The 25,277-nt window shown below is 37.7% G+C and overlaps 5 protein-coding genes across 10 annotated transcripts; all 5 read right to left on the bottom strand.

Annotated features, from left to right (window-relative positions):
• LOC113709217 (salt stress-induced hydrophobic peptide ESI3) lies at nucleotides 1-814 on the bottom strand. Its single transcript, XM_027231921.2, has 2 exons — nucleotides 408-814; nucleotides 1-220 (listed from the first exon to the last, which is right to left on the bottom strand). The coding sequence occupies exons 1-2, from the start codon at nucleotides 486-488 to the stop codon at nucleotides 137-139; spliced, it is 165 nt and encodes a 54-aa protein (XP_027087722.1). The 5' UTR covers nucleotides 489-814; the 3' UTR covers nucleotides 1-136.
• A 697-nt stretch (nucleotides 815-1,511) lies between these two features.
• Nucleotides 1,512-5,876, bottom strand: LOC113707647 (G-type lectin S-receptor-like serine/threonine-protein kinase At1g11330). 2 transcript variants are annotated; one of them, XM_072065438.1, is made up of 7 exons: nucleotides 4,446-5,873; nucleotides 4,125-4,232; nucleotides 3,854-4,050; nucleotides 3,564-3,774; nucleotides 3,195-3,432; nucleotides 2,919-3,069; nucleotides 1,512-2,831 (listed from the first exon to the last, which is right to left on the bottom strand). In XM_072065438.1, exons 1-7 carry the CDS (start codon nucleotides 5,725-5,727, stop codon nucleotides 2,529-2,531), a joined length of 2,490 nt encoding a protein of 829 aa, XP_071921539.1. In that variant the 5' UTR covers nucleotides 5,728-5,873; the 3' UTR covers nucleotides 1,512-2,528. The 2 variants fall into 2 exon arrangements, with proteins under 2 accessions (XP_071921539.1, XP_027085718.2); XM_027229917.2 differs by lacking the exon at nucleotides 2,919-3,069 and having other exon boundaries at nucleotides 2,695-2,831; nucleotides 4,446-5,876.
• A 913-nt stretch (nucleotides 5,877-6,789) lies between these two features.
• On the bottom strand, nucleotides 6,790-10,313 carry LOC113708000 (G-type lectin S-receptor-like serine/threonine-protein kinase At1g11300). The gene is made up of 7 exons (XM_027230424.2): nucleotides 8,904-10,313; nucleotides 8,593-8,700; nucleotides 8,290-8,486; nucleotides 7,997-8,207; nucleotides 7,606-7,843; nucleotides 7,328-7,478; nucleotides 6,790-7,232 (listed from the first exon to the last, which is right to left on the bottom strand). Exons 1-7 carry the CDS (start codon nucleotides 10,192-10,194, stop codon nucleotides 6,939-6,941), a joined length of 2,490 nt encoding a protein of 829 aa, XP_027086225.2. The 5' UTR covers nucleotides 10,195-10,313; the 3' UTR covers nucleotides 6,790-6,938.
• A 6,837-nt stretch (nucleotides 10,314-17,150) lies between these two features.
• Nucleotides 17,151-20,552, bottom strand: LOC140014785 (G-type lectin S-receptor-like serine/threonine-protein kinase At1g11330). 3 transcript variants are annotated; one of them, XM_072066208.1, is made up of 7 exons: nucleotides 19,073-20,546; nucleotides 18,751-18,867; nucleotides 18,504-18,649; nucleotides 18,205-18,415; nucleotides 17,838-18,075; nucleotides 17,566-17,716; nucleotides 17,151-17,478 (listed from the first exon to the last, which is right to left on the bottom strand). In XM_072066208.1, the coding sequence occupies exons 1-7, from the start codon at nucleotides 20,385-20,387 to the stop codon at nucleotides 17,176-17,178; spliced, it is 2,481 nt and encodes an 826-aa protein (XP_071922309.1). In that variant the 5' UTR covers nucleotides 20,388-20,546; the 3' UTR covers nucleotides 17,151-17,175. The 3 variants fall into 3 exon arrangements, with proteins under 3 accessions (XP_071922309.1, XP_071922310.1, XP_071922311.1); XM_072066209.1 differs by lacking the exon at nucleotides 18,751-18,867 and having other exon boundaries at nucleotides 19,073-20,548; XM_072066210.1 differs by lacking the exon at nucleotides 17,151-17,478 and having other exon boundaries at nucleotides 17,618-17,699; nucleotides 19,073-20,552.
• Nucleotides 20,553-20,914: 362 nt separating this feature from the next.
• Nucleotides 20,915-24,401, bottom strand: LOC113708875 (G-type lectin S-receptor-like serine/threonine-protein kinase At1g11300). 3 transcript variants are annotated; one of them, XM_027231552.2, is made up of 7 exons: nucleotides 23,047-24,397; nucleotides 22,676-22,783; nucleotides 22,418-22,590; nucleotides 22,135-22,345; nucleotides 21,773-22,010; nucleotides 21,535-21,685; nucleotides 20,915-21,430 (listed from the first exon to the last, which is right to left on the bottom strand). In XM_027231552.2, the coding sequence occupies exons 1-7, from the start codon at nucleotides 24,347-24,349 to the stop codon at nucleotides 21,128-21,130; spliced, it is 2,487 nt and encodes an 828-aa protein (XP_027087353.2). In that variant the 5' UTR covers nucleotides 24,350-24,397; the 3' UTR covers nucleotides 20,915-21,127. The 3 variants fall into 3 exon arrangements, 2 of the variants coding, with proteins under 2 accessions (XP_027087353.2, XP_071922308.1); XR_011821462.1 differs by having other exon boundaries at nucleotides 21,396-21,430; nucleotides 21,535-21,654; nucleotides 23,047-24,401; XM_072066207.1 differs by lacking the exon at nucleotides 20,915-21,430 and having other exon boundaries at nucleotides 21,638-21,674; nucleotides 23,047-24,401.
• Nucleotides 24,402-25,277: the final 876 nt, after the last annotated feature.

Here is a 25,277-nt window from a genome sequence, read left to right on the forward strand (position 1 = left end):
GAACAAACAGATCTTAATTTGGTCATTGTAAACATACACATGATATAAGTGCCAACTGGGAAAAGGAACCACAAGAGATTAGCAGTTTATTCTAAGAAGCATGAAATAGATCTACAAAAGACAAATCCAACTCCTGCTATCCCACTAATACATAGATTGCATAAACGATTCCCGGTATGTATCCCAGTATAGTCAGCAACAAATCAATCCAGAATTCCACCTGCAATTTCAAGAAAAATAAAGCAAAAAGAAGGAAACAATGTCAATGCCTGCCATCATTAATAACTAATCTGAAGAAGAAAGATTAAAATGGCAGTTGTAATTCATTGCGGTGAAGTTCTTTGGCACATTTTGTTATAAAACTCATACAGATGAAACTAATGCAGAAAGAAAAGCAAAGGCATTACCCCACATCCATAACGGAGGAAGACTCCAACAGGGGGTAACAATATTGCCAATAACACTTCAAGAAACGTCTCTGAGCCCATACTCCGATTTGATCTGCTTAGATTGAAAGGTTTTTGCTAGCTATCCAATAAACCCCCCACAAATTATTTGTCCCTGCTACTAATGAATGTACACAAGGCTAATTCAGTTCCTTAAAATTTGAGGGCTAATATCTAGTTATGAACGTAGAGAATAAAAGCAGTTTGAAACGGCAGATGAGGGGTTGTAGCCATGGAAATGTGTCAGCTATGCAGGAGCAATGGTGATATAAACCGACCACGTGGAAGTACACGTGGCATGATGTAAACATGTTTAGTTGTCTCCTTCCCCTTGACCCGGATCGTAGCCAGAAGAAAGAAGAAATAGCTTTAAAGTTAGCGTCAGACTCCCGTCTGATGGAGAAACCACAAATCAATACTTATGAAATCTTTTAATACATTACAAAAAATTAATTTTTACCCTCATCATCTAATCACATTTTACTTACCTTTGTAGACTCATAATCACCATAATCTAGATACGAAATTACTAAAACATTATAAACCAAAGTTCTTTAGTGAAACAATTTTATATCAATTTGATTTACGTAAAAAAAAACAAAAATTTTGAATAAAATTAATTCATTTTAATTATTTTTAAATTGTACACACATTGGATGTGCCTATAATACTAGTAACAATAGTTGCTATATATAATATATATATATATATATATATATATATATATATATATATTTAGCAATAATTTCACTCAGAAATTTGTCTCTTACACTTATTCATTATTGAGCGAATTGGAGTGAAAAAGAAAAAGTAATTTGAAACTATGAATATCACTCTCCTAACCTTTTTTTTTTTAATTACCAACTTTTCTTTAAATATTCACACACAAGGACAAGAATTTCAAGGAGAACACTTTGTCCAATATGTGATTTGTTGGGTAATAATTATTCATGCGCTAATTAGTAAAGAGTTACCCATTAAACATTTGCTACAAGTTCGAGATGGCTATAATGTACATTGGACATGCTCGAAAACAAATAGTAGATTTCAAAACAGGCAGCGGGCTATGGACAAGAAGAAGTATAGTATTCAATATTCCTGCATGGAAGAATCCGTTATTGGCCTTCCATAACTGTTTAATAAGCTGAGAGGCCATTAATGGAATAGAATAATGTGTTCGAATTTCGAATTTGGACAGTTCTCAAGGCCTTCATTCCATTTCAATCATACCAGGGATGAGAAATGTGGAGATGGAAATTTCCTTGGACGGAGAGGACCACCCAATAATCAAGAAATTACCTGTTCAAGCAAAGCTCAGCTGATCCTTTTCACTGCAGAAACTTTTGCTTTGCTTCTCAGTTGGAAATCTGATAATTACACTCCAAAGCTGTAGACTTCTGATCCAATTTGATTCCATTGAAATTTTCTTAAATTTGGGACTTGTGGTAATCAAGTATGGTTTGGGATCCTGTCATCCTGAAGAGGCCCCGTCATGGTAATGGTGTCTTAAGGCTCCGCAATCTTCTACACAAAGCAAGCACAAAAAGAGAAATACTAGACAATGAATTTGTCAGTGCTGTCATTTTCGGGGACCCAATGAGAGAAAATTGTGTCTATGATTCAAGAAACTGCAGAAACTTTGCACTTCATTTCTTCTTCCTCTTACTTGTGTCTAGTTGATATTTCTAGGAAATTCCTGACTCACTAGATTAGTCATTAGCGGCAGCTATTGAGACAAATAGGCAAATGCATCCCTCGTTTGAAAACCCCCATTTTGAGCCTGTGCTGCAACTGATATGATAAATATCTTGAAGCCATTGAAAAAAAGTTATCAAGTACTTTTCACAAAGGAAAACGTGCTAAAAGGTTGCCACCATAGTTCTTCTAAAGCATTCTAAACTTGCATAATTACCAACAAATGTTACAGAAAAAGGTTGAAGTGATGCATGCTAATAGGCTTGCTTGCTTGTAACAACCTTAGATATAATACCGCTCAATTATTTACAACTTCTGTACAGGCAGTATCCATTAGTGAAAGCTCAAAAAGAGAACTAAAGGCATTGTATAAGATTTTAGAATGAGCTATCTGCCTTGAATAATTGTTAAACTGACATCATTAACAGAATGTCCACTTTGTTGCGAACCTTCACCTTCCGATGAACCCAATCTTGCAGTATAAGCTGGTAATTTAGGAGGAGGCAGCTCTGCAATTTCACTGTTCAGCATTGAAAGAACATTAGACACATTTGGCCTATCATTAGCAGATTCCTGCACACATAATAGTCCCACGTGCACATATCTCAAGATCTCCATTTCAACCCGTGGATCAGATAATGCTGGATCTACTAATTTTGCGGCTTCGTTTTCATTCCATAGTTTCCAGGCCTGAAATGTTGAAAACATGGCAAAATGTGGATTTAGCGAGAAGCTAAACGAAATGCATATGAAGTTCTAAATCGGTAGAAAACTTACATATCCTATCAGACTCAGATCATTCTCGTCATCATGGGAGCTAGTATTTTTCTTTCCACTTACAATCTCTAATAACAATACCCCGAAACTGTATACATCTGATTTCTCTGAAAACTTACCCTTCATCGCATATTCAGGGGCCATGTAGCCACTGCATCATCATATTATTCAGGCATGAAGATTTAGCTTTGTAGTTTTGTTAATTAAGGTTGGTAAGAAGAGAGTTGGAATTTATCATGATTGAACAGAAGGTAATTTAAGAAGATATGTACTCACTATGTCCCTACAACTCTATTTGTGTTGGCTTGATCCTGGTTGCCTCCAAAAAGTCTTGCTAAGCCAAAATCTGATATTTTTGGATTGAGCTCTTCGTCTAGGAGGATGTTGCTTGGTTTCAGATCCCTATGAATAATTTTCAACCTCGAGTCTCTGTGAAGGTAAAGGAGGCCTCTGCCAATCCCTTCAATGATTAATTTGCGTCTGTTCCAATAAAGTAAATATCGTTTTTGTAAATCTGAAACGATAATGAAGTAGAGGGTTAGTACAGTTCATTAAAGTAGGTGCTCTAATGTGCTAGCAATCAGGAGTCTATGGAACTGCAACATCTCTAAGGAAAACAGGATTAATCATCTTTCATCTACTAACCAAATAGATAGGCATCCAAGCTTTTGTTTGGCATGTATTCATAGATTAACATTTTTTCTTCTCTTTCGACACAGCACCCCAGGAGTCTAACAAGATTACGGTGTTGCAACTTGGAAATGAGCTCAACCTCATTCATAAACTCTTTGATCCCTTGATTCGAAGAATTTGAAAGCCTTTTCACCGCAATTTTCTGGCCGCTTAATAGTATCCCCTGCAAATAAGTTGAACAAGATTAGTAAATCGTTCATGGATTCCTTCAATCCATTTAATTCTTGAGTTACAGAAAACACCTTGAACACTGGACCAAAGCCACCTGTGCCTAGCTTATTCTTCAGATGAAATGTATCTGTTGCAATAGCCAGTGTCTCATAACTGTACAACGGCAGCTCTTCGAGCTTTGATTGTTCTGGCTTGTCACTCAGAATGCTTTCCTTTTTAGACGCTTCCCACTCTTCAAATAATGGCAATTCAGCATTTTGCTTATTCCCTGATTACGAGCCAAAATGTAAGTAGATGTGTAGTAAGTGATGACCGTACTCTTCTGCAAATTTAGCATGTTACCTCTGTGCCTTGTCAACCACTTCCTTAAACAGAATGCCGACATGGCCAGGAATAAAAGTCCCAAAACTACTGTGCTTGCAATGACGGCTTTCATGTTCTTCCGGAAACCTGCGTTCAGGGTGTTGAAGCTGGTTAAGAAAATTTAGAGCAAAGGAACTGGAAGTAATCATTCAATTTGATTTCTTTTCGGTTGAAAGGTAATCATTAAGAAAATGGGTTGAGGAGATTTTACAAATCGCAGCGTAAATTCTATTTCCATCAGGTTTGTATCTAAAGAACACGGGTATGCAACAGCAACAATAGCATAGCACAATGTATTACCAAGTTCCGTATGGGCCACCCTTATGTGAAGGTCTGCCCCATTAAAAGAGAACTGTTGTATGTCAATTAGGCTGCTGCTCCAGTACATACACCCAATCCCTGTACTATAGGCATATGCTATGCAGGAGCAATTGTTTAAGCACTGATTACCACAGTCTTGTTCTGTAGCTGACCTGAGGAGCTCCATTAAATGAGCAAAATCTGGAATTTTTATGTTTGCAAGCTTCAAAAATCCATCTGGTTTGCCCTCTTGACGAGCAGAGATGTTTCTGTCGCACTGCAGCAATGCCTTTCTGGAGCAGCCACCAGTCCAGTTTCCCTTGTCCCATTCCTCCTTGTTTTTTGGTTCAAAACCTTGCAGACATATACAAATTGGCGAATGCTGAGGATTGCAACTTCCGAAAGGGCCACATTTGCCATACACATCACATTCACTCTTTAGACTTGTCCACGCAACCTTGGAGTGCCCATCTCTATAATACGAAACCTTCTCAGCTAGAACCCCTGAAGAATTCAATACATAGTATAACAAAGCAAGATCATTGATGAAGGAGTGTGTAAAATATTCAGATCCATTAGGGTCTGTCACCAGATCAAATCGATTCTGGTATGCAGAACTCATTTCAGGAATTCCAATAAACACGTTTCCATTCCATGGACCACTCCGCCAGTAAGGTTTACTATGATTCCAGATGAAAAACTCTGGGATTTGAAGAGGGTCAACGCCAAAAGAGAAGTTTCCAACTGAGGGATCAGAGGGACTTCGCCATGAGGTCAGCCGGATCATATTATTTTTGCTTATCACACCTATTTTCATTGTCCTCACAAGAGTATCCGTAGGAGTCTGAAAACTTTCCCACAAAATTCTTCCATTTGAGTTGTCCCTCAAGACCAAGTTCCCAGTATCCAAAAGTTGTGCACTAGAATTTGCCACAGAATTTGCTACGTTAGACGACCATAGTACGTTCTTCTGCCCATTCAAGATCACAGCATTACCATCTTCTGAAATTGTCAACATTCCTGCAGAATCCGTGATGGGGTCGTCTCTGTTAGCCACCCACACAACACTCTGTGCTGGAATATTGAGAATGATTCCAACATAGCGGTCACTAGTATTTACAGGACTGAAGAACGCTAATTTAAAGTTTTGGCTTGCGGAAACTATAGTTGCAGAATCTCTCATTGGCTCGTTGATAGTTATGGTGTCTAGAGCAATGAAAACTTCTGAGCAAAAACAAGCAAACAGGAAAAGGAGAGGGAGCAGGTTTTTGAGACCCCTCATTTTGATGGCCAAGTGAAGAGAAATGTATATGGTTTTTTATGAAACAATGCAAGAAATGCAGCTGCTGAGAGTATTGTGACTTTCCATGAACCTCGTTTGTTCCTCTTACTCACTTCCACTCAAGTTGCTCCAAGTCTGCGCTTTGTAATTGTATCCGACTTGGGAAATCCTATTAATCATCGAAAGCAACAAAAAAAGTAAAATACACACACTAGTTGAGTCAATTAAGGATAGTGAATGGTACTGATAGGAATAAAAAGTGTTTGAACTTGGTCATGAACCTCAAGCTACAGAGATATTTGACCTTTCTTCTTTTCTTTGTATCTCAACCATCTACTTTGATTGGTCGTTCTTGGCGTCGGCACTCGGCGGCCTACCAACCGACGTATTTTTATTTCCAAATAATCAACGCGTGATTTTCAAAAAGAAGAGGGTCCAAATAGTTGAGATTCCTCTTTGGGAATTGGGATAATTGGATTACTGTTTCTAGTGGCGATTGTATGATGTCTTTTCCTCCGGACTATTTGATCTATAAAAATGTAATTAGTATATTTAACTGCTCCAACTGAACCACTCTGAACTTTGTATTTTTGCCACATTGCAAAGATTCTTCCAGCGAATACTTCTAACTTAGTTTAATTAATTTAGTCCTACCAAAATAAAAATAACTGATTTGCTGTTAATTAAGGTGGCAAATACAATTAAAAAAAAAAAAGGTGGCAGATGAATGAAGAGCAATGTAACATGGCCAAGACAGAATGTAGTGGGTGTAAGGTTTAAGGGAAAGTGTATAGATGCATAATCTATATTTGTCTATCTATTACTATTCAAGTACTCATATCTCTATGTTTATCTATATTTATAGTCTGTATCTGCGTTTGAAAGTTTCCATTTTGAGACCCTGAAGCGACTGATGCAGTAGATATCCTGAAGCCATCCAAGAAGGTTCAAGTCCGGGTACTTGCACAATTCAAACGTGCTAAAAGATTGCAGCTATAGTCTCTAAAGAATTCCCCAACTTCCGCAGTTACCAAGTAATGTAACTGGAACGAAGTTGAAGTGTTGTATGGTAAAAATTTTCATTGCGTGACAATAGAAAATAGCTATGTATCCTCAGCTGAGTCATTCATTTACAACTTTTCTCTACGCAGTATTCATCAGAGAAAGATCAAGAAGAAAGCTAAAGGCTATGCATACAACAACAGAATGTGCTATCTTCCTTGGAGAGTTGTCAAACTGACATCATTAACAGAATGTTGTGAAGATTCACTTTCTGATAAACCCAATGTTGCAGTATAAGCTGGTAATTTAGGAGGAGGAAGTTCTGCAATTTCACTGTTCAACATTGAAAGAACATTAGACATGTTTGGCCTATCACTGGCAGATTCTTGCACACACAATATTCCCGCATGGACATATCTCGAGACCTCCACTTCAACTCGTGGATCAGATAATAGTGGGTCTAACAATTTTATGGCTTGTTTTAAAGTCCACAGTTTCCAGGCCTGAAATGTTGTAAATACAACATGAAGTGGATTTAGCGATCAGCTAAGTAAAGTGGAAATGAAGTTTTATTGACCCTAATCATGTAGAAACTTACATATCCTATCAGACTCAGTTTGTTCTCGTCATAATGGAAGCTAGTATTTTTCTTTCCACTTACGATCTCTAATAACAATATTCCAAAGCTGTATACATCTGATTTCTCTGAAAACTGGCCACCCATCGCATATTCAGGAGCCATGTAGCCGCTGCAACGCATTGTTTAGGCATGAAAATTTAGTTCTGGAGTTACACTTTGTTAATTAAGGTTGGTAAGAAGAGAGTTTGAGTAAATCATGATAGAACAGAAAGCAATTGAAGAAATTATGTACTTACTATGTTCCTACAACTCTATTTGTGTTGGCTTGATCCTCTTTGCCTCCAAAAATTCTTGCTAGGCCAAAATCTGATATCTTTGGATTTAGCTCTTCATCTAACAGGATGTTGCTTAGTTTCAAATCTCTGTGTATAATTTTCAATCTTGAATCTCTGTGAAGGTAAAGGAGGCCTCTGCCAATCCCTTCAATGATGAATTTGCGTCTGTCCCAATCTAGTAAATTTCGTTTTTTTGAATCTGAACAGAATTAGATTAGAATGAAATAGAGAATTAGAAACTAGGTGCTTGGGGACAGTACTTCTACGCTTATCTGAAATGCTACGTATGCTAGTATTCTGGAGTCCATGGAACCTAAATGGAAATAGGTATATACACCATTAACTTACTAACCAATTACGTAGGAATCCAGGCTTTTGTTCGGCATGTATTCATAGACTAACATTTTTTCCTCTCTTTGGACACAGCAGCCCAGGAGCCTAACAAGATTACGGTGTTGCAGCTTAGAAATGAGAACCACCTCATTCATAAATTCCTTGATCCCTTGATTCGAAGAGTTTGAAAGCCTTTTCACCGCAACTTGCTGGCCATTGAAAAGTTCCCCCTGCAGATTAATTGAACAAGATAAATAAATCATTCATGGATCCCTTCAAAAATCCATTTGATTCTTGAGTTGTATGAAATACCTTGAACACAGGACCAAAGCCACCTGTCCCCAGCTTATTCTTCGCATGAAAATTTTCGGTTGCATTAGCCAGTGTCTCGTAACTATATAATGGCAGCTCCTCAAGCTTTGATTGTTCTGAGTTGTCACTCACACTGGTTTCCATTCTGGACACTTCCCAGGCTTCTGACAATGTCAAATTGACGTTTTGCTTATTCCCTGATTATGAGCAAATATGTGAATAGATCTGCAGCAAGTAAAGACTCCTCTTTGACAATCTTAGCATGTTACTAACAACTCATCTTTGACAATTTTAGTATGTTACCTCTATGTCTAGTCAACCACTTCCGCAAAAAATATGCTGATATGGCCAAGAATAAAGACCCCAATATTACTGTGCTTGCAATGACTGCTTTTATTTTGTTCAGAAAACCTGCACGTCAGGGAGTTGAAGCTGGTCAAGAGAATTTAGAGCACGGGAACAAAAAGTACTCATTAGATTTGGTTTCTTTTTTTGTCGAAACATTAGTCATTAAACAAATAGATCGAGGAGGTTTCAAAAATCAAAGTGTAAATTCTATCAGGTTTGCACTTAAAAACACAGGTTTGCAGCAGTAGTTAAGCATAGTGTGGTACCTGGTTTTGAATAGGCCACCTTTACGTGAAGATCTGCCCCATTGAAAGAGAATTGCTGTATGTCAATTAGGCTACTGTTCCAGTGCATACATCCAATACCCGTAGTATAGGCATAAGCGATGCAGGAGCAATTGTTCAAGCACTGGATACCGCATTCTTCTTCTGTCGCCCTGAGGAACAGCATTAAGTGAGAAAAATCGGGAACCTTTATGTTGTTAAGCGTCAAAAATACATCTGGTTTCCCGTCTTGACCAGCAGAAATGTTTCTGGCGCATTGCAGCAATGCCTTTCTGGAGCAGCCGCTGGTATAGTTTCCCTCCTCCCATTCCTCCTTGTTTTTTGGTTCAAAACCTTGCAGACATGTGCAAATTGGCGAATGCTGAGGATTGCAACTCCCAAAAGGTCCACATTTGCCATAAACGTCACATTGACTCTCTAGACTTGTCCACGAAACATCGGAGTGTCCATCTCCATAATACGAAACCTTCTCCATGAAAACCCCTGAAGAATTCAACACATAGTAGTACAATGCCAAATTACTTGTGAAAGAGTGGGTAAAATATTGAGATCCATTTTGATCTGTTACCAGATCAAATCGTCTCAGGTACGATGTACCCATTTCAGGAATTCCAATAAACACGTTACCATTCCACGGACCACTCCGCCAATAAGGTTTGCTATGATTCCAGATGAAAAACTCTGGGAGTCGAAGAGAGTCAACGCCGAAAGAGAAATTTCCAGCGGAGGGATCAGAAGGGCTTCGCCACGAGGTCAGCCGGATCATGTTATTTTTACTTGTTACACCTATTTTCATTGTCCTCACAATAGTATCCGTAGGAGTCTGAAAACTTTCCCATAAAACTCTTCCGTTTGAGTTGTCTCTCAAGACCAAGTTCCCAGTATCCAGAAGTTGTGCGCTAGAATTTGCCACAGAATTTGATACATTAGATGACCATAATACTTCCTTCTGCCCGTTCAAGACCACAAGATTACCATCCCCTGATATTGCCAACGATCCTGCAGAATCCTTTATGGGATTGTCTCTATTAGCCACCCACACAACACTTTGTGCTGGAATGTTGGTAGTGATTCCAACATACCGATTATTAGAATTTGCGGGAGTGAAGAATCCTAATGTGAACGACTGGCCTGAGGAAACTATTGTTTCAGGATCTTTTATTGGGTGATCGGTTGTTATAGCGTCCATAGCAATGCAATCTTCTAACCAGAAGCAAGCAAACAGGAAGAGTAGAGGCAACAAGTTTTTGAGTCCCCTCATTTTGATGGCCATATGAAGAGAAATATGTCTTCTACGATATAAGCAAATTATACAACTACCAAAGAGTATTGAGACCTTCCAGGCACCTCACTCCTTCCTCGTACTTGCTTCTATAACCCAATCGCTCCGCGGCTGCGCTTTCCTTCTGAATTTTAAAAAAAAATTGGCTAATGAATAAAAGCGACAAAGAAGAAGAGATGGACAAGTTTGAGCTAATTTTATACACATGCAAATCGCAACACCTATAATATCTAATCTTAAGGGAAGAGAGATTCACCTACCCAAGGGATTAGAGGTCAAGGTCCATCTTAACGCTTTAGAGAAAATACATAAATGTAAGAGAAGGTAATAATTATTTATATATATACATAAACATGATAGATTGGATGAAATTTAGATGTGCTAATGTGTACCCATTCGGTACCCGTTAGAAAAATCCTATTAAAAATTTTTTTAGGTAATTTACATATCTCCACTCTAAATGGAGTTGGGGGAAGGCCAATTTGACAAGTTGGTAGACGAGTTGGGCTGAATAAGGGCAGCAAAATAGTAGTATTAGTAGTACTTGGAACGTTTTCGAACTTGGGGGGTCAGAATCCTCATTCTAGAGAGATTAGATCTTTCTTGCCTTTTATCGGTCCGTTTTGGCGCGCTATTAGACGGCCAACCGGCAAAACTTCCAAGGGTTTCCATCAATAATATGAATACACGACGAAAAAGTTTGAGTTAGTAGAGATGCCTCTTTCAAATGACCGGATGATGAGTTTCAGGAGTAGTAATTGCATGGTTTTTTCTTCCTCTGGAGTTGGTTTAACAGTCAAATTGTGAATATCCTATTTAACTGCATTTACTTTTCCGCTCTATCTTTGTACTTTTCGCCACAAATTTCAGTACATACCCTGAAATTATTGTTAAATGGAGGTGTGTCTACGTGCAATGAAAAATAAAATTATGTCCATTTTCTGTAAAAACTATTTGGCTATTAAGCATTGGAAGAATAGTTGACAGACAAATTCGGCCTATCTTTTGCAGAGTCTTGCAGGCATAATAGTCCAACATGGATGCGTCTCAAGACCTTCATTTCAATGGACGGGTCAAAAACTGTCGGAAAGATAAATTTCACCGTCTCACGCGCATTCCACAGTTTCCAGGCCTGAAAATTATGAGAACGAAATTGTTAGGATCCAAACGCGGAACAAACAACTATTGATATATCAAATATATAATAATTTAATGATAAGCAAGCCACAATCATGAAAGATAAACGTCACACAGTATTTAATGTGGTTCGTCTCCACCATTGAGTCTACGTCTACGAAGAGAAATCTATTTTTTATTACGAGGGAAAAATCCCATACAAAAATACAATTTGAATCCAAACTCAATTCTTGTATACCATTTCTTATCTCCCAAAAATCCTCTTTCACCCTATATATAAGGTTACATGTCCCTTCTTATGTGCCCCTCGTGTGTCTCTTTGTAATATGTTAATCTACTTATTTATAGAGAATATTATTTGATTAAAACCCAAATAACAACAAAAAATCTTTCTAGACTTGTACAGAATAGAAAATAATTTCTAAATTGTAAACAAATTAGAAATATTTTTGACTACTATTTCAAGTAATTAAAACTAATTAAAAAACTAATTACTTCTACATAAATTAAAAAACTTGTCTAAAAGAAATTAAATCAATTTCCTAACAAATTTTCACTTTGGCGAAATTTTTTTTTAACAACCATTTGTCTTCAACTACTAAATAATATGGCATCGAACTACACATCCGAATCAATACAGTTCTGATACAAATTGATTCCATTGGCAAATGAACATGTGTAGTTATCTCGAATCCAACCTTCAGTTGACTCGCGGGAAGGTGCCTCAATTTACCATTTCCCTTTGTTGGCATCTAAGTGTCCATGAGCAGTCCAATCTCGCAACCAAACTCTGATACTACTTGTTAGGATCCAAACGCGGAACAAACAACTATTGATATATCAAGTGCACATCAATTTAATGATAAACAAGTCACAAGTATGAAAGATAAATGACACACACTATTTTACGTGGTTCGCCTCCACCATTGAGTGTACGTCCACGGAGAAAAATTCGTTCTTTATTATGAGAGAAAAATCCTATACAAAAATACAACTTGAATCCAAATCTAACCTTTGTATACCATCTTTCATCTCCCAAGAACTCTCTCTTACCCCATGTATAAGGCTACATGTCGTTTCTCGTGTGCCCATTGTCTGTCTCTTTGTAGTATACCAACCTACTTAGAAAACTAATGCTAATTCCTAGATTTGTACAGAATAAGAAATAATTTCTAAATTTTAAACAAAATAGAAAATTTCTTAACTACTACTTTAAGTAATTAAAATCAATTAAAAAACTAGTTACTTTCACACAAATTAAGAAACTTGCCTAAAAGAAATTAATTCAATTTTCTAACAGAAATGATACTGGAACTAATCATGAACACATTGCCGTCCCATGGACCACTGCGCCAAAGAGGCTTGCTTTAATTCGAAATGAAGATTTCTAGAATTCCTGGAGGATTATAACCAAAAGAGAAGCTTCTAATGGATGGATCAGAATGACTTTTCCATGAGGTCGGCCGGTTCTTGTTTGGCACTTGCCATGGTTCGCCGTCGCAGGTCACGGTTGCATCGCTATCTCGGTTGTTCCATATCCGTCACAGCATATCAGTTAAATATTGGGTGATACGCACATTATAACATAAGAAAATTTTCAAAAAATTTAAAAAAATACTAAAATTAGAAAATACCAATAAATGTACAATCTGAAAAATATTCGAGTTGACTCTTAGTGAACTCGGATATATCGGTCGATACCATACATCATGGATTCGAATCGGTCAATGTCGATCGAGTCAGAGCGAGTCCCCTCCGTTGTTGTATGACTTGGTCAATTTGTATCGGAATTGGCTGATATTGCTAACCAATGTTTTGAAAACCGGACCGGACCGGCCGGTTTGACCGGTTGAACCGCGAACCGGCATGGCACCGGTCCGGTTCAATGCCATTGTTGACTTTGCTAGAAAACCGGTCAAAGACCGGTTGAACCGTGAAAACCGCCGAACCGGATTGAACCGGCGGTTTTCCGATTTTCAGCTTTCCTTTTTTTTTTTTTTTTTTTTTAAGTTTTGCAAAATACAGCTATCAAGATTCGAACCCAAGACCTTTGTAATAAAAGACCAATGTATTAACCGTTGCACCATCACATCTTATTAGTTTTTTTTTATAACTTATTTATATAAAGCAAACACTCATATTTCTTTTTTCCATTTTTCTTACAAAATCTCATCCCCTCATGGCTCTTTCTTTTTAATTTTCAACTCTCTCTCTTTCTCTCTCTATCCTCTTTTCTTTTGTCACTCCCTTTTTAATCAAACCTCTTTATTTTTAATTTATTGATGTTTTCTTCCATCTTTTAATTTTGTTTTTGTTCATTAAATTGAAAAAAGTTAAAAAAGAATTTTTTTTAACCCAAATTATTTAATGCCACAACCACTCACTTTTATCTTATTTTTTGTTTCTTATCAAGTTTACATTTCTATTTTCAATTTTCTTGACTTCCTTCGAACTCCAAATTTTCTTTTTTAAATTGCAATCTCTAAATTCCAAAACGTAAATTAAAATTTAAGTTCATAATATCTAATTCTCAGAGACATGAATTTTGTATAATTTCAAAATATTGTGATATTTTGGGGTTGGATTTAGATATAATTGAAATTGAGATGAAATTTATTTGTTTTAACTTATAATTTAAAAAAATTATTTTTAAAAATCCAAGTTATTAAAAAATAGTAATCTTTTCATCATATAAAATATTAAATTAGTCCATTACATGTCTTATTTTGTACATATATATATTTATATAAATTATTTTTTTAAAAATTCATTGAACCGAGGTTGAACCGGTCCGACCGGTTAAACCTCGACCCTTTCACTTCACCGGTTCAATTAACGGTCCGGTTTTTAAAACATTGTTGCTAACCCTTGCTGACAATAGTGTCTGTAGGATGTTGAAAACTTTCCTATACAACCATTCCATTTGAGTTGCCTCTCAAGACGAAGTTCCCAGTATCCAGCAGTTCTGCACTGGAATTTGCCACCACTGTAACATTAGAAAACCACAGCACCTTCTTCTGCCCGTTGAAGACCACGAGATTACCATCTTCTGAAATGGTAAATATTCCTCCAGAATCCTTCAAGTGTCTGTCTCTCTTAGCCACCCAAAGAACATTTGGCTGAGCAAAAATTATTGAAAATGATTCCGACGTAGTGATTACTAGTATTTGCAAGGCTGAAAAATCCCATTTTGTAATTTTGGCCTGCTGAGACTATAGATTCAGGGTCTCAAATCGGCCTAGTGATCGTAATGGTACCATCATCAGCCTCGCAATCTTTTGCAAAGAAGAAAGCAAAAAGGAGCAGTAGAATTACCAATTTTGCAAGTCTCCTCATCCTGACGCTGCAGAAAAAAGTTGTCTATGATTGATATTCATGTGGATTTTGAGTTTCGAGCATTGGCATTTGAATTCTTCCTCTTCATAATCTTACCGAGTTGCTGGATATTTCCTTCATTTCTGGATTCATAGTCAGCAATACAGAATAGACCCCTGGACTTCTAGACTAGTTAACCTCATTTATTTAACATTTTCTTTCCTTGACATTCTCATCCCTTTTTATACAACCGTAAATCTTGAAAAGTGATAATACCACAGCCACTTTTACTGAACTGTCAATAATGCTTGTGGAGTCAAATCCCTATGTTGCATGATTTCATTCTCCTCCAGACTTGTTTAGCTATCAAAAGGTAATAACTTAGCATTCAACTAACCATTCTAACTTATATTTGTATTCTTTTTGCCAATAGTAGTAAGATTCTCCTATGGAATCATTTTTAATTTAATTAATTTAATTTAATCTTACCAAAATAAAATTAATTAAAAAAAGCGTTAGAACTCCAAATATGCTTTCCTGCTTCGCTCCCTGGTAAAGTTTGACTAGCTTTTGACCATTGAAAGTTGGTGAAAGGTACTTCGCTGGTTCTCGTTTGCTTGCACGCCATATATGGCGGTCAAAGTAAAGACACCAAATATTATGGTGGACCAAGTCGTTTATTTATGGTGTTTTTCTTCGTGGCTATGGTGTTTTTCACTTGCAAAGTCATAGCCAATCAAAGGCTTTTGAATATTCACGGTCAAGATCGACCTTTTTTGAATATTCTGATTCGTGGCTTTTCATGGCATGCGTCTCTTTTTTTTTTTTTTGAACCATCATTTTTTTTCATTTCATTTTCAGCGTATGCAAACACATTTGGAACTACTTCACTTGTACAACTTGCTAACTTTATTCTATTGCCTTGCAATGATACACCCAATTTCATGCAATTCAATTTAGACATCCCTTTAACACAAGGTTCAAAAAGAAAGTCAAAACAAAAGGTCTTGGGGGTAACAATTGTGGCTATAAGACAAAGAAAAGGGATAAAGGCTCAAATCTTATCACTAATGGTAAACAAATGAGGGGCTGGTCCTTTAAGAAAGTCAAAAGGGATTAAATTCAAGATGCCCTTGTCACTTTCATGCATCAAATTCAACAAAAATGTGATCTCAACATGCATATAAAATGACAATACGCAGGCACGTCATAAAGTGAGAGCCTTATGATCATGATTTTGGGAAATTTCTTCCCAACACGTGACCAGAAGGCGCGACCATGTCATAAAGACTGGGAGTTTTCTAGCCTTGCACCGTGAAATTTTTTCCTAGCACGCGACCAGAAAGCATGGGCACGTCATAAAGTGGAAGAGTTTTCTGATCATGATTTTGGAAAATTTCTTCCTAGCACGTGATCAGAAGACATGGACACAGCTTGTTGACCCCTTGACCCTTAAAATTCTGCACTTCTGAAAATGACGGACTCGTAAGTTAAGTGCAGACGTGCCTTTATTCAATTACAAAACACAAACATTAAATGAGCAAAACAAAACACAAATATAAAATGAAAAAAACACAATTGAAAAAATATCAACAAAGTTGGATTGCCTCCCAACAAGCACCTTTCTTTAACATCTTTGGTTAGATGTATTTAAACGTCTTTAGTTTGTATAAGTTGGATCTTCAATTGCAACATCTCTACCTCTTCAACTGGAAATTCTTCATAATAAGGTTTGAGGTGATGCTCATTCACCACAAACTTCATGTTCGTTTTCAAACTTTGAATTTTCATTGCTCCATAGTGTCTATGGCGGTACAAACTGTTAAACAGCAAGCAAGCACAAGAACAAAAGATCCCCTCATTGAGACTGGAGATTCATTGTTTCTTTTTCTTGTCAGTGCTGCCATCAGAGTTAGGCCAGAGGAAGGTGCAGTCCTGGAGGAATGGCCTTAATGTTGGATATGTCAAATTCATTCACTCCCTGAAAGGAGTAACAAAGTAGGAGAAATAGGGAGTCCAAAATTGTGGCCGACGTTAATTGCTCCTCTGCCAAAATTTTTTGGTTTGCATAATCAGTCTCAACTGGTATAATATACATAATTATTTTTTTGCGCTATTGATTATTAACTGATAGTGAGTTGTATTGTCTTTGCATTAGGGACGAGTTTGACACATAGGCCAAATACTAGGAATTGAAATTGCAATTAATTCTCCCTATTCTAGTATTTTGTGGAGGTGTACTTGAATGGGAGAGTTTATAAATGCAACCAGGAATAAAACTGTATGCGTTAGACAAAGTGTTAATGCCAATCAGAACCTAGTTAAACATGTCATTATAAAATTTGATCAAAAAAATTAAAGAAAAAAATAAATTAAAATTGATACCTTCAGAATGGCAATTGGTTTTTACTGGAACAATCTAAAGAAACACTAGTGAATAAATGATTTGGAAAACCCTAATATTTTTGTTTGGATACCTCATTATTCTACTAATCTTTGCCCATATTGCTGTAAAATGTGCTATCGGCCTTCTACGGCTGTTATACTGACATCATTGGGGGAATGTATACCTTGTTCAGGATGTACAGTTTTTGAAGGACAAAATATGGCATTATAAGCTGGTAAGTTGGGACAAGGGATCTCAACCATTTCACTGTTAAGCATTGACAGAACAGCGGACACGTTTGGTCTATCCTTGGCATGCTCCTGCACACATAATAGTCCAACATGGATGTATCTCAAGACCTCCATTTCAATGCACGGATCAAAAATTCTTGGATCGATTAATTTCACTGTTTCACCTGCATTCCACAGTTTCCAGGCCTGAAAATTATGAGAACAAAATGCAACTGAAATTAATCATGAGTTGTATAAAAGTGGAATGAATTTTGCATATATATAGAAACTTACATACTCTACCAGGCTGTGATCATTCGCCTCGTTACCAAAGCTAGTGTTTCGCTTTCCACTCACAATCTCCAACAGCAGCACTCCAAAGCTGTAGACATCTGACTTTTCAGAAAACTTTCCTCTCATTGCATATTCTGGGGCCATATAGCCACTGCATCCCGTTATCAACAAGGGGTGAAATTGATTTATGCTTAAACTCAACAGAAATGAGAGGGGAAGAAGGGGGGGGGGGGTATTTGGAGTTGGAGTTTCCATGATCGAACTGTGCTTACTATGTCCCAGCAACCCTGTTCGTATTGTCTTGATCTTGGTTGCCTCTGAAAATTCTTGCTAAGCCGAAATCTGATATTTTTGGAATCAGCTCCCCGTCCAAGAGAATATTACTGGCTTTAAGATCTCTGTGGATAATTTTCAATCTCGAGTCCCTATGAAGGTACAAGAGGCCTCTGCAGATCCCTTCAATGATGATGGTGCGTCTATTCCAACCAAGTAAATCATGTTTGCATGTATCTGAAATCAGGCAGAACGGAGTGCTGTTTTATTGTTTAGTCAGACGATCATCCATCAACAATTCTGTAAATACAGTAGAAGACATCCTAGTAATCAACATTTCGGTACAGGAAATTATAGCTAGCTAACCAAATAGATAGGCATCCAGGCTTTTGTTTGGCATCAATTCATAGACTAGCATTTTCTCCTCTCTTTCAACACAGCACCCAAGAAGTCTGACAAGATTTCGGTGTTGGAGTTTTGAAATGACCAGAACTTCATTCTTAAACTCCTCAATCCCTTGAGTCGAAGAGTTTGAAAGCCTTTTCACTGCAATTTCCTGGCCGTCTATCAGTTTCCCCTGCATATGTGTGCTACACGATTATTGAGTTCTTTACAGTCCAAACTGCATAAGGTTCCGCAAAAAAACGAACGAACACTTGATATACCTTGTAGACTGAACCAAAACCACCTTTCCCAAGCTTGTTTTCCACATGAAAAGTATTTGTTGCGTTAGCCAGTGTCTCATAACCGTACAGATGAAGCTGATCTTCACTGTCGCTGAGCATGTCTTTCATTCTGATGATTGTTTCACCTGCTTCAAATAGCGAAAGTTAGCTTTGTGCACCATCTCCATATTGCGAATGCATGTAGCGAATATGTCGTGACTTTATCTTTGCTAATCTAGCGCTTTACCTCTATGATAAGGCAACCACTTCCATAAGAAATATGCAAAACCAGCGACGAACAAAGATATCACAACAACTATGCTAGCAATGACTGCTTTCTTGTGACTTTTGCTTTTGCTGTGATCTGCATTTCAGGTGGTTCAAAGCAGATTATGAGAATTTACAAGGAACTAGACATGTGCCATCATATCAAATTCCAGCATCATTTTGAGGTAGATTTGTGCAATAAATTATCAACACAGCATAAGAAGATTTCACTAGTCATAGACTGGATCACATCCATATATGCAAGATGCAAGTAATGAATAAGGGGCTGGAAAAGTAATTACCAAGTTCAGAATAAGCCACACGAACATATAGATCTGTCCCATCAAAAGGGAATTGTTGTACATCTATCAAATCGCCACTCCAGTGCATACATCCAATGCCCTTAGGATATGCATAAGCTATGCAAGAGCAGTTGTTTGAGCACTCATCACCACATTCTTCCTCCCTTATGAGGTTGAGGACGCCAATCAAGTAAGAGGAATCTGGAACTTTTACGTTGTTGAGCTTTAAATACCCATCTGGTTTGGCCTCCTGGCCACCAGATATGTTCCCCTGGCATTGCAGCAATGCCTTTCTTAAGCAGCCACCAGTCCAGTTTCCCCTGTTCCATTCCTCCTTGTCTCTTGGCTCAAAACCTTTCAAGCATGTACAAATTGGCGAACCCTGAGGATTACATATTCCAAAAGGGCCACATTTGCCATAGACATCACATTCACTCTTTCGACTTGACCATGTTACCGTGGAATCTCCTAGGTCATTGTTCCAAACGTTCTCCAGGTCAATCCCAGAGGAAGTCAATACATAGTGGTGGTATGTCAAAACAGAATCATTGACGCAATCGTAGGTAAGGGATGCAGAATCTGTATTTTCATTCACCATATGTAATACATGTCGACCTGAATACATGCCAGGAACTCCAATGTACACGTTGCCATCCCATGGACCACTGCGCCAAAGAGGCTTACTCTGATCCCAAATGAAGACTTCTGGAATTCCTGGATGATCAAAACCTAAAGAGAAACTTCCAATAGATGGGTCGGAAGGACTTTTCCATGAGGTAAGCCGGTTCTTGTTCTTGGGGCCTGCCCCTAGTCTCATTTTGCAGACAATGGTGTCTGTAGGATGCTGAAAACTTTCCCATAGAATCATTCCATTTGAGTTGTCTCTCAGGACTAAGTTCCCAGTATCCAAGAGTTGTGCACTACAATTTGCCACCGAATTTGAAGCATTAGAAGACCATAAAACCTTTTTCTGCCCGTTCAGGACCCTAAGGTTACCATTTTCTGAAATGGAAAATATTCCTCCGGAATCATTCAAGGGTTGGTTTCTGTTAGCTACCCAAAGAACAGTCAGTTGAGGAAATTTATTGAAAATGATTCCAACATAGCGATTACTAGTATTTGCAGGGCTAAAAAACCCCAATTTGTAGGTTTGTCCCGCGGAGACTACAGATTCGGGGTCACGAATCGGCTTAGTGATTGTAATGGTATCATTAGCTCTGCAATCTTCTGGGCAGAAGCAAGCAAACAGGAGTAGCAGAGGTACTAAGTTTGCAAGTTCCTTCATTCTCCTGCTGCAGAGAAAATGGTCTATCATTGTTTTGCAACTAACTATTTGAGTTTCGACACTTCACATTTGACTTCTTCCTCTTTCTATTCAAAGTTCAAACCGCGTTGCTGCTGGATAGTATTTCTTAATGGCAAGTTTTCCTTCATTCACCCACAACAATTCAGACAGCTGGACATATGCATTCATGTTTCAAAGTCGACATTTAGACCCCATGATGGCACTGTATTTATGCGACAAAAAAATTTCCACCTAACAGGATTCAACTTCTATAAAGCAAAATCGGAGATAATGTTCGCGGAAATTGGTTCAAGAAAAAAATCTACACTTATATTCGTCGTTGTGGGTCCTTTTAGAAGTTGTGCCGTTAACCTCAGGACAACGACAGGAATGAGATCAAAGAACATTTTGGTTCTTGTTCTTTTAGCATTGCAAGTTTGTTGAGAAACACACACCACTCATTGATTTACAAGTTGTTATTCTGAATCCAACAATCACTATAAAGTCTATAGTCACAGGTTTCAATTTTCTTTTTCCTTGCGTGTTTAAGACGTAGATAGCATCCAGACAACTAGCCATTCTTTGATTTAAGGTACAAAAGGCAATTTGAACCAAAAAAATTCATTGTTCGACAAGGATGGCAGCATAACCGAATTTTTTTTTTCCAGTACCCTCTAAAACAACATCAATGTGCTTCACATCTTCTGTGCACTCGAAAGATGAAAAACACTTACCCCCAAAAGAAAAAAAAAAACATGTATCGGGATGTGCTATCTGCCTAGAACACTTGTTAGACTTGCACCATTCACAGAATCTGTGCTTTTTTGAGAACATCGAGCTGAAGCACCCAATCTTCCTATATAAGCTGGTAAATTAGGACGAGGAAGCTCTGCAATTTCACTATTCAGCATTGACAGAACAGCTGAGACATTTGGCCGATCATTTGTATATTCTTGCACGCATAGTAGTCCTACATGTACGTATCTCATGACCTCCACTTCGATGCATGGATCAAAGATCAATGATGGGTCTATCAAATTTGTTATATCATTTTCATTCCACAAATTCCAGGCCTGAAAAATTTGGCAAGTTGATGAATTTTGGAGTTCAGAGATTGAAATGTTAGAAATGGAAATGAATCTTTAGAATTGCAGTCCTAATAAAGAAACAAGCTTACATATCCTAAAAGGCTGAGCTCGTACTCATCATGGTAAAAGCCCGTGTTTCTCCTTCCGCTTACAATCTCCAATAATAGCACTCCGAAACTGTAAACATCTGACTTTTCTGAAAATCTTCCCTGCATTGCATATTCAGGGGCTATGTAGCCACTGTTATCACATAATTTGGGGACGTGAGAACAAAGTTAATCTACGGAAGTTGCATTATAGGATATCATTTTAGCAGTATGTGCTTACTAGGTTCCTACAACCCTGTTGGTATTTGCTTGATCTTGGTTGCCTCCGAAAATTCTTGCTAAGCCGAAATCTGATATTTTTGGCTTAAGATCTTCATCTAAGAGGATGTTGCTTGCTTTTAGATCCCTGTGAATAATTTTCAATCTTGAATCCCTGTGAAGGTAAATGAGGCCTCTTGCAATCCCCTCAATGATGCTAATGCGGGTGTTCCAATCAAGTAAACCAGGTTTCGATGACTCTGAAAAGATCAGGAGGACTAAAATCATCATAGGTTTATCAAACAGTGTTGGGTTCCATAAAGAAAGACGGTTCTATGGAACTTTAGTAACCACATTGGAAAAAGAACCACCAGATTGACTAACCAAAGAGATAGGTATCCAAGCTTTTATTTGGCATGTATTCGTACACAAGCATTTTTTCTTCTCTTTCAACACAGCAGCCAAGAAGTCTTACAAGATTTCGATGTTGAAGTTTAGAAATCAGCATAACCTCATTCATAAACTCCTCAATTCCTTGACCAGAAGATTTTGAAAGCTTTTTCACAGCTATCCCCTGTCCATCTGATAGCTTTCCCTGCAGTTACATAACCGTTACATTTGCAGTATTCAACCATAGCAAACACCACATGCAGCTGAGGATGTGTACCTTGTAGACAGGGCCAAAGCCACCTTTTCCAAGCTCATTTTTTGGTTCAAAATCATCTGTTGCATTAGCTAAAGTTTCGTAACTATAAAGTGGTAGCTCTTCAAGCTTGTGTTGCTCCAAGTTGTGGCTAAATACTTCCCCTGCTTCAATTAATGAAATCTGATCTCCTTTCCCTGTGCTTATCATGAAATAGTGCTTGGTAAATTTATGATGAGGAAAAACAATATCTGAAAAATGAAGCTAAAATCAGAGTAATACCTTTCCGCTTAGCCAGCCACTTCCAACAAAAGTATGCAGACAATGCAAAGGATAAAGATGCTGCAATTACTGAGGTTGCAATGACTGCTTTCATGTCCCTTTTCTTGCCTATAAATGTCAAAGTTTCAAAGCATCTTCAGAAAGCCTACCATCGAGAAAGAACTAGCCAAATGCAATTCTATGTCATTTTGACTTTCTTGTAGAATTTATAGAAAAAATGTAAAAAGAAGTGAAGGAGACTTGATAACTTAGTTACATTCCAAAATATAGCCTTGATCGAATTCAAATCGTATTTGAATGCGGAAGCAGAAAGTAAAATGCTACATTAAGAGTACAGAGTTACTAAAACATTGTAATAAGAAGTGTCATACCAAGTTCAGAATAAGGCACACGTATGTATAAATCTGCCCCGTCAGAAGAGGATAACTGCTGTATATCAATTAAGCTTCCGTTCCAGTGCATACAGCCAATGCCCGGATAAGAGGCATAAGCTAAACAGGAGCAATTATTTGAGCACTGAGTACCACATTCGTCTTCTGAAGTTGCTACCCATTCAGCCAAATCTGGAACTTTAGTGTTTGGGAGCTTCAAGAATCCATCTTGTTTGCCCTCAGAACGAACAGAATTATTTCTCTCACATTGCAGCATTGCCTTTCTTGTGCAACCACTAGTCCAGTTTCCTCCTTCCCATTCCACCTTATCTCTAGGCTCAAAACCTTGCAAACATGTACAAATAGGTGAACCATGGGGTTTGCAGCTTCCAAAAGGTCCACATATGCCATAGACATCACATTGACTTCCTTGGCTTGACCATGTAACCTCCCAATCCCCTTTTCTATCTGATAAAACTTTCTGCAGTATAGACCCTGAGGAACTCAATTCAAGGTACAACAAACCACTATCATTTGAATACGTGAAGGTAGCATACACCAATCCTGTATCATCCGTTACCAGGCTAAAACCATTTAGATAAACTGGATCCATGCCAGGAACTCCAATAAAGACACTGCCGTTCCATGGACCACTGCGCCAATAAGGTTTATTGTCGTTCCAAAGGAAGAGTTGTGGAGTTTGCTGGGGTTCAATACCTAGGGAGAAACTTCCGATAGATGGATCAGAAGGATTTCTCCAAGAGGTCAATCGGATTTTCTGGCCTTTCGTACTCGAACTTAATCTCATCCGCCGGAGATATGAGTCTGTCGGAATCTGAAAACTTTCCCACAGAGTTCTTCCACTGGGATTGTCTGTCAAAACCAAGTTTCCAGTATCCAAGAGTTGTGCAGTAGAATTTGCCACAGAATTTGAAACTTTAGATGACCATAGTATCTCCTTCTGCCCATTCAAGACCACAAGATTGCCGTCTCCTGAGATTGTCAGAGTTCCTGATGAATCATTTAATGGTCTGTCTCTATTTGCCACCCATACTACTGCAACTGCAGGAACATTGAACATGATTCCAACATATCGATCACTACTATTTGCAGGACTGAAAAATCCTAATTTGAAAGTCTGGCCTGAAGAAACTATAGTTTCGGAGTCCTGCAGAGGCTGAGTGATTGTTATATAATCCACCGCTGTACAAGCATCTAAACAGAAGCAAGCAAGTAGTAGAAAAAGGGATCCCCTCGTTGGTGATTGAGAAGTTATCATTGATGATGAACAATCTAACTCCATTTCATTCCCTCCACAAATTGTTTATATCTGGGAATCTAATACGACAATACAAGATTTTTGCATTCTTCCTAGATATTTAGACCAAGTCATGCCATAAGAAAATTAAACCCATCGTGGCTCCTGTCATATTCATGAAGCCATCATGCATGATGAAATCCATGTGTTTGATTATGATAAACTAAAGGGTAAATTACATTTTATCCCCATGTGGTTTAGCCTTTTTTTAAATAACCCCCTATTATTTCAAAAGCTATATATAACCCCTCATGATTTGGATTAAAGTGTCAAAGTGACGGAACTTCTAAAAATGTCGGCAATACAAGATTTTTGCATTCTTCCTAAATATTTAGGCCAAGTCATGCCATAAGAAAATTAAACCCAATCGTGGCTCCTGTCATATTCATGAAGCCATCATGCATGATGAAATCCATGTGTTTGATTATGATAAACTAAAGGGCAAATTACATTTTATTCTCATGTAGTTTAGCATTTTTTTTACATAACCCCCTATGATTTCAAAAACTATACATAACCCCCTCATGGTTTGGATTAAAGTGTTAAAGTGACGGAAATAGTCATTTGTAACGGAACTTCTAAAAATGTCGGCAATACAAGATTTTTGCATTCCTCCTAGATATTTAGACCAAGTCATGCCATAAGAAAATTAAACCCAAACGTGGCTCTTGTCATATTCATGAAGCCGTCATGCATGATGAAATCCATGTGTTTTGATTATGATAAGCTAAAGGGCAAATTACATTTTATCCGCATGTGATTTAGCTTTTTTTTATATATATATAATTCTCCTATGGTTTCAAAAGCTACACATAACCCCCCTTGGTTAATAAATAATTTTCAACTTTACACAAGGGTATTTTTGACATTTTAAGTGACTCCGTTACGAATGATCATTCCCGTCACTTTGATA

Source organism: Coffea arabica, chromosome 9e (assembly GCF_036785885.1).
Source record: "Coffea arabica cultivar ET-39 chromosome 9e, Coffea Arabica ET-39 HiFi, whole genome shotgun sequence".
Lineage (NCBI taxonomy): Eukaryota > Viridiplantae > Streptophyta > Magnoliopsida > Gentianales > Rubiaceae > Coffea > Coffea arabica.